Here is an 8,764-nt window from a genome sequence, read left to right as displayed (position 1 = left end):
TTATGTAGTTTTATGAAAGGGTCTGTACTAGGGCCCATCTTTTTTTCACCGCTGAGGTGATGCAAGTTTGCGCAAATAGTTACTTTTCATCTGTAGTGGTGTCGTCACATAACTCGATTTTAGGTACAGTCGAGTCCAGTTAAATGGAATTATTCTTTTTAACAGTTTGAAATACCAAGCAAAAGTATCCAAAAAAACGGCAGGAAGGGGAAGATGGAAGCCTGCGATGAACAAAATCGCAAGCTTCCAGGGGTGGGCTCGAGCCGACGTGTCGACCAGTGAACTTGTCTTCTTCAAGGCCGGAACTGATTCCAGCCTTGAGGAAGACAAGTCTACTTGTCGAAACGTCGGCTCGAGCACCCACCCCCTGTTTACGGATTTTTTCATCGCAAGCAAAGGTATACCACTTTGCTGTGCATTTAACTGACTACCCTTCACTAGACGTGAAGTTTCCAGAAATTTTGAAAGCCGTGAAAAAAGAAGCACAAAAAAAAAGTTTGTTCTTTTTCCATGGAAATTGCAAAGACAGGAAAAATGTCCGAAGTTTTCCTACTATATCTAAGTAAAAGTAGCAGTGTGTACAGGAGGATTGCATGCAGTTTTTTTAGAGTTCTGAGCAAACTTTGATATCTGGAAGCAAATAACATCCTTTTTCGTTTTGAAATATACTGAGTATGTGCAGCGCAATGGTACGAAGACAAGAGAAGACACACAAACGACATAGACTGGCGCTGACTTCCAACTGATTTATTGAAAAGCACGAAGCCCGCTTTTGTGCATGCGCACCTGTTAGCAACAACTCAAACGCATCATCAGGGACCATACAAAACCTGCATCTCTTTGTCACTTAGATAAACACTTGGCGTACTTACACACCTGATACCAGATTTCTTAATGTGAGCTGCCTCGATTATTTCTCTTTCTGTTTTCGTTTTTGCATGCTTTAAAAACAAAGAAGAGCCTTCTGCCTTATGACAGCGCGCACACTAAACTTGTCAAAAGGGGGATTGCGATGTCCTGTGTGAAATCAGCACTAGCTAAAAGCTGCCGACACACCACTTCAGACAGTCTGAACAATCAGTTGAGACGTTTAGACGCTGCGGGCTTTCCGTCCTCCCTTGTCAATGCTGTCTGCGAATCAGTTTTGCAGAGCATAAAGAAAAAGGAACCTGACCAGCAAAAAGAAAAAGATCAACGAAGACCGCAGGTGATACCATACATCCATAGATTCTCGCACAATCTCAAAAAGATTGCCGAAAGGTATGACGTCAAAGTGGTGTTTTCTGCGCCATGTAAGTTAGGCCAGATTTGCCCTATGCTCACCAAAGAAAAGAAAAAATCCTGCACGAAGAAGCATGTTCACCGTTACACCGATTGTGTGACTCACGTGGTATATAAAATACCACTCAGCTGTGGCAAAGAGTACATTGGGCAGACGGGCCGATGTTTCAACATCAGAGCACGTGAGCATTTTTTGAATGTAAAAAACGAATCAGGCGGACAACTGGCAGATCACTGCAACAAGTGTAAATGCACCCCGCACTTTGATCGCGCGACGTTTTTAAAGCATGCAAAAACGAAAACAGAAAGAGAAATAATCGAGGCAGCTCACATTAAGAAATCTGGTATCAGGTGTGTAAGTACGCCAAGTGTTTATCTAAGTGACAAAGAGATGCAGGTTTTGTATGGTCCCTGATGATGCGTTTGAGTTGTTGCTAACAGGTGCGCATGCACAAAAGCGGGCTTCGTGCTTTTCAATAAATCAGTTGGAAGTCAGCGCCAGTCTATGTCGTTTGTGTGTCTTCTCTTGTCTTCGTACCATTGCGCTGCACATACTCAGTATATTTCAAGACATGTACCAACTCGCCCATCAACGGATCCTTCTTGATCCTTTTTCGATTGCTCGGACATCCTGTAGCCGAGATTTCTTGTCTACCAATTATTAAAACTGCGCTAGCTTGAACTCAATAGGTCAAGAAAAGATTGTGACGTCTGGAGACATTCTGGGTTCGAAATGACAAGAAAAGCATAGTTAAAGTGTGTGGGCATATGGGACTGTGGGAGAGGGGTAGGTTGTTTTCTGGTATGCGCTTTTAATAAGAATAAAACATTACACGAATAATATTTTCTTTGTAACTAATACTCGGTATAAAATACTGGGAATGCAGTTCGCACTTTTTTAATAAACCGAGGCAAGGCACGTAAGAGGGTCATGTAGAAAACGGAGTGCATGCTCTTATTTTTTTTCCCAACAACCATCGCAGAACGGACAAGGGACAAGAAAGGGAACCGAGACAAGCGCTGTCTTCCAACTGAGGCTTTCGCTAAAACGTCCTTGCAGGTGCCGGCGGGCCACGTGATCTTGCTTTGACCAATAAGGTGTAACCGCGCGCATATCAAATGTGGCGGCGGATCTACGACACCGTGTGATCTCGCTAGAATTCACGTGAGAGAGAGAGCACTTTGTTGTGGTTCTTTACCGACCACAATCAAGCTGTTCTCTTACGCGAGCCGTTCGCTGAAAAGCCATTGCCTGAGCCGGCAGGTCACGTGCTCGTTGACCTGTCGGGTGTAAGCGCGCGCATTTCAAATCCAGCGGTGGGTGTTCGACACCACGTGACCTCGCTAGCCAATCGCATACACTCGCGCACTTGCAGCTTCGACGGTTTTCGCGGTGTTGAAATTGTTTTAGTTATCAAATGATGAATGTGAGCATTACTGGGAATTTCCTACTTGTAATTCATTATTGTTATTTAACGAATGAGTGGGCGTGTGCTCTTTGCAAAAAATTCACCGACGGTACGATACTGCCTAATGCAAATTCTGAGCGTAGCTTCGTGTTGGGGCAAGGCCAACTGTGTTTGAAGCTTTGGCTTTCGGCGAGGTATCGACTACGCCATAAATCATAATTTTTGAGAAGTAGGACAGCACCCGCTACGCTATTATTCGTCTTTCTGCGGATAAGCGAGGTACCCGCTACACATCTGTAAGGTATTATGTGCACTTTGTTGATGCTGCATATGGCTGATAACGATGAAGAATTATGGCCGAGCACTTTGCAGTGGGTGGGAAGCATTAAACCACCCACTCGTTGCGCAATTAGCAATTTAGCATTGTGTTATAACACTGGTTGTTATTTTACTCTTCTGCCGCTATATGACGCCTGTATAGGGTCTGCCACGCAGAGGGCCCGCGTTCAAATCCAATTCCATCCTGGGTATTTTTATTTTTTCATGTCTATCGGTTACTTTTTCATGCCTATCGATTACGCCGCCGACGGCGACGCCGCTAAATGAAGTAACGGCGCCTAAGAGCTTCGCTCTAAAAATAATGGATAGCAGCAATAGCAGCACAACACCGGCATCAAACTAGTTGCAGGAACTGGACAAAAACAATACGTCACCTCTCTTCCAAATAAAGCAGCCGTTCAGGGGAAGATGGAAGCGACTGGCGTAGGGGGAGGCGCTCAACACCCTCGCCCCCCCCCCCCCCCGAAATTTTTAAATGTTTATATGCACACACCAGGGGCGTAGCCAAAGGGGGGGTTCGGGGGTTTCAACCCCCCCCCCCGAAATTTTTCAATTTTGCTTGCTTATATACGCACGCACGAACATACATGAAGTATGATTGACCCCCCCCCCCAAAAAAAAAAAAAAATATTCTGGCTATGCCCCTGCCACGCACACAAACGCACAACAAAACACGTTGTGGGGCTTGTTGGTGATGCACGTGATCCCTTCCCGTTATGTCTATGTGTTGAAAAGTTTAGCGCTGGATATCTTTCATAAAGAAAAACATACAAACACGCGCGAGAATAAGTGGACCTTGAAAGGAGTTATAGCGCCGCAGGAGGCGTTAAAACGCTTGTCGCGAGAAAATGCGTTTGGCGGCGCCGCGTTGAAGTTACCGCAGCAATCGTCGTAAATTTTGACGGCGTCCACTAGTGCCTAATCGGTAAATATGAAGTACAAAGCCCCCTGAGGGGGCCCGGGACTTAGCATACCAAGTTTTAGGTAAGTTATATGGTTGAGCTAGTGTGGCCGAAATGAGAATAAAACATTTCGAAATCCGTGACGTCACGCGCTGACATTTCGGCGCGAAGTTTAACGATGAAACTTTGACCTTGCATTACTGCTCTAATAATGAGCCTCTAATGCATGGGGAAACTGATTCATTGTGTCACTTCATTGTCCCTTTAATAGGACAGCTATGTCTTGTTTCGACCACGAAGACACGACGAGCAAGCGTGCGGTTGCTAAATACACAGATACGACGAGAGGCAAGTGTTCGCGTAGACACGTTTTATTGCGCATTTTGAACGCTGGCATGCAATGGCGGGTTATGGAGCGTGGCGGTGCGCATGAGGCGGTGAACGGGGATTAAAAGTACCGCCACGGGTTTAAAAACGAGCAGACAGGCCGTCTAGAGGACCTGCATGACCTGCGTTGGGTCGTAGAAATAGCGGTACTTGGGCTCGTCGGCTCCACCGTCACCGCCGGAGGTCTTGGGCGCCGCCGTTGGAGGCCAGGGCGCGAAGGTGACTCGACGCAGGTCGCCGATTGTCGGGTCGGTCACAGCCTCGTCGATCAGACGAGATACCAGAGAACCCAGCTGGCCTGGTGCGCTAGTCTGGGTTGCCGTGGGGTCCTCAGTGGTTGCACCGTCAAGTGCAGCGGGGACATTGCTAGTAACCGTGGTACCCGTGACGGGAGTCGAGAAGGAACGCGTGCTTGGAGCCTCGGTGTCGGTGGTAACTTGGCTGGTAACCGTAGTGACGGAAGTTGTAGGCTCGCTGGTAACAGGTGTGGTCGAGAAAAGAGACGTTTGTGCCTTCGCGGCGTCGCTCGAAACTGCGACACTTGCGATGGTGTGGGCCAGGCTTGTTCCGGGATCAACGGTGGTGGAGACGTAGGAATTCGGAGGCGTTGGAGTCTGTGTTGCGGTCGCGTCGAAAGCAGCTGCGCGGGTGGATGGTTCGCCATTGGTGGGCAGAGTTTGGGTGGAGGTGGCGTTGCTTAGAGGATCTTGGGTAGTGAACGAGCCCGAAAGCGCGGTGACCCTAAATTCAGCTGGGTAAGTGGAGAGGTCCGGGACCTTTGTTGGGGTCGGCAAGGTGGTGGGAAGTGTAGTGGCGGGATTGGAATTCGGGACATGCGTGGGAATTGCCGGAGTGACGACTGCTGTGACCTCTGTGCTGCTGGTTGTCGAAGCGTCGCCAAAGCGGCCAAAGATGAACGGCCGGAGGTACTGCAGCAGGATCAGGTACGGAGAAGTGGTGTTGGGGGCGGCCGGAACCGTGGTGCCTGCGACATGTGAGAAGACGCAGGGCGTAGTAAGAATTCGTGTCGAGTGGAAGACAGCGGCGAGTAGCATAGGAAAGAGGCAAGCAGTGCAGACTAGACCAGCCCGAGAACAAGGAGCGTCATACAGAACGTACTGGCAAAGGTTACGGACTCGCCAACTTTGCAATAGGATTTCGAATGGCTCACCAGATAATGTCGTATGAGGCGGCGGCGTAGTAGTGGCTTCCGTAGCAAGTGTAGTGGTACCCGGCGCAGCAGTGGCCTCCGTAGTGGTTACACTTGACTCGTCGCGTCCGCTGATGACCACGAAAGAGTGCGATCCGTCCCGGTTTTCCACCATATGCAGCACCGGATCGGGCACGTTGCCGATCTGCAGCGCCAGGTCATCCAGCGACACGGGTGTGGCGCCCGGCACCGAGACCTCGGTAGTTGCCGTGGTGCTTGCGTCGGTTTCCGTTGTCAAGGTGGTCTGTTCAGTGGTCAACGTGGTAGCAGCAGTGGCGACGGTGGTGGTGCTGGCAGGAGCCGTGGTGACCACATCGACGGTGGGAATTGCGGTACTCCTTCCACCCAACGCCTCCTCGGTGCTGATAACGTCCAGGGGCGTTGTCCGAGGAACGACGGTTGCAGTTGTCACGCCGGTCGTTGTCGCGTTCCAGAATTCGGTGAAGAGAGTGCTCTCGCCACGCAGCCACCGGAGGCCGATGTCGAACGTTGCATCTACGGGGGATTGCTGGAGGATCACTTGTGACGACAGCAACACGAGCAACCACCACGAAGCCATGGCGAAGTCTGGCCGGAGGAAGGCACGTGAGGACCTGCGTACGCCAAATGGAAACCACGCATCATGCACAACGAGCGACGCGAAATAACTGCATCCGGCAGTCGAGAGCAGTAGGAGAGGGAACGCTTTTAAAGGTCACAGTGGCTAAACGCAGGCGCAAAAGTGTTCGTAACAGTAAATGCTCAAGCGGAAAGTTATCTCGCATTGCACTAAGTCACATTCATATGGGTACATTACAAGTAAGCGTTGGTAAGACACGAATTTGATGTTCGCTGTCGCAATGCTTACGACTGTAGATAGCACGAATGCTGTAATACATGCCTGAAAAGATGTGTACAGCGATTTCGAAAGTAGTGACCAGTCATTTACTCAGCTGCATGATCTAGTAAGCATCGGGCCAGCCTGGCGCGCGCAGTACCTGTCCTCCCGCGGTGGATACATAGACGCCCTAGACTATATGGAAAGTGGATCGCGCACAAGTAAATCGAGCAAGACTGGCACGTGTCCTGGCCAATCGCCGATGGCGCCCTGAGCGGACTTCCAGTGACTAGTGAACGTGCCCACGAGAATACTTGCTTTCCGCGGCCTCCGTAAATGCGACCGCCGCGTGCGGGAACGTTAAGGCGCACAGTTAAGTCACACCAGCTGGTTCGGCAGCGGCTTTTCGTTAAGAACACGAAACTGTTCTGCACGGACGACCACAAGCTCGAACACGAAGAAATGCATCGCGCAAAAATCGACAGCATCGCAGAGCACACGCACGTACCTTGCCCGAGACCTGGTCTGCTACGAGGGTGTGTCCCAAGACACGGTGCCTTTTTGTAGTTAAAATAACGTGGTGGTGGCGCTCTGGCTTGTGTTCCTTATCCTGCCTACTATTCTTTTTCTGCACTTGAACTCCGCATGAATTCATGCGTCATGATGCGCGCGCACGACCACGTGTTGTATGAAGATTACAATAGGTGAAAACACCGCTGTGTACGTTTCATATGCCGTTTATAGTAACCACGAAGAAGGGATCGCGAGTATATTGTCATGCGCAGGGAGGGAAGACAGAGATATTGACGTGACCTAAATGTATACGCGCAATTCTGATATTGCGCGGGCAAGGTCTTAACGCCATTCCCATGAAGAGATATTGCATCGAGAAATTCAATTTAAGGCATGAGGCATGAGGCGTACGACTTCCGTTATTCGAATCTACATGTAGATATACATATATGCTCATACTGTCGATGGAAAGTCGGAAATAGCGTACGTCGCACTACCCCGCCGGCCCCTTCAGCTGACGCCTGCGGATAAGTTATGCTTGTAACAGAATTATTTTTTCTGTATTGTACCAATTAGTTATACTTGCACTTTTGCAAACAGTTGATAATTTGCAGTGTGTTTATAAGTGAGCAGCATAGGCGTGCGCAGGGTTCCCCATCAGGGGGGGGGGGGGCAAAGGTTCAGCGCAGCGCCCCCCCCACCCTACTAAGTCAATGTATGGGGCAGATTTTGCGCCCCCCCCCCCTCTTAGGTGACTAGAAGGGTCAATGTACGGGGCAGATTTTGCGCGCCCCCTCTAAGGTGATTAGGGGGGGCGCCCCCCCCCCCCCCCCTGTGCGCACGCCTATGGTGAGCAGTTCGATGTTGTCGATTGTATTTCTTAGGGGCCGTATTCTTTTGCCTTGTCATGTATATTCTTTTACCGAAACGTATTCTTTCGCCTTGCCGTGCGGGCGAACCTTCTGTATATGTTTTGCCCAAATAAGTCTTGAACCTGAAAAAAAAAAAAAAGTACGGTTTATTCACACGGGTACTGACAAGAGCAGAGCACACAGCGTGACCGACAAACCTTCCGTATAAGGTTCAACGGTCACGTGAGGATCGCTCGCATTCGACGAGTGAAGATCGGATGCTAAAATGACCGAGTCGCGTCTGCTGCCACCCAACCGCGCCGGTGGGAAATGTCAACCCGTCGGCTGCTCGCGGTCGCGCGGTTCAAGGACATCGCGGCGGCGTATGGGAGGGGGGATCGAACCCTCCTCCTCCTTCATCTCGCACCGTCTCACAATGACCATTATCGTTCGGCAGGCGCCTTTCCCAGCCCCGATGAAGGGCTCGTCCTTCGCCCCTTTCGTTTTTCGAGCATTCTGCGAATCGCACTCGGGAATTGGATACTCCTATCTGTCTTTACCCCTACATATTTTTTTCTTTTCTTTTGCGTTCTACCAGGTTACCATTTTTTTTATGCTTTTGCTCTAACTGCATGCAATAATGTAAAGTAGCGCTGACGAGTAGATGTATGTAGATCATAAAATTTTGGCTCACACCCTCCCCGGGGGATTGGCCAAGAATCGGGTAGCTTTGAAAATAATATTTAAAATATAGAGAACAGAATAATTTTTCGTTTTCTTTATTTTTTATCAGAGGTGCTCTGCAGGGTGTACCTCCTCCTCGTTACAGTCTGCACAACGTATAGTTGGTTGGTTGGTCCATGGATTAGAGCGACTCGTGCTGTGAGAGTCGCCGTATTGGAGGGCTCCGTATAATTTTGACCACCTGAGGTTCTTTAACCTGCTCTGGCATCGCACAATCCATAGGCCTGTAGCATTCCGCCTCCATTGAAGTGCGGCCGGATTTGAACCCCGCGTCTTTCGGGTAAATGACTGACCACCATAACCACCGAGCC

The 8,764-nt window shown here is 49.6% G+C and overlaps 1 protein-coding gene across 1 annotated transcript; it reads right to left on the bottom strand.

Annotated features, from left to right (window-relative positions):
- Positions 1 to 4,284: 4,284 nt before the first annotated feature.
- LOC119399235 (mucin-2-like) lies at positions 4,285 to 6,101 on the bottom strand. The gene is made up of 2 exons (XM_037666052.2): positions 5,490 to 6,101; positions 4,285 to 5,303 (listed from the first exon to the last, which is right to left on the bottom strand). Exons 1-2 carry the CDS (start codon positions 6,085 to 6,087, stop codon positions 4,423 to 4,425), a joined length of 1,479 nt encoding a protein of 492 aa, XP_037521980.2. The 5' UTR covers positions 6,088 to 6,101; the 3' UTR covers positions 4,285 to 4,422.
- Positions 6,102 to 8,764: the final 2,663 nt, after the last annotated feature.

This window comes from Rhipicephalus sanguineus, chromosome 7 (assembly GCF_013339695.2).
Source record: "Rhipicephalus sanguineus isolate Rsan-2018 chromosome 7, BIME_Rsan_1.4, whole genome shotgun sequence".
Lineage (NCBI taxonomy): Eukaryota > Metazoa > Arthropoda > Arachnida > Ixodida > Ixodidae > Rhipicephalus > Rhipicephalus sanguineus.
Note: the sequence above shows the minus strand (reverse complement) of the source record. Positions and strands in the feature narration are given on the sequence as shown.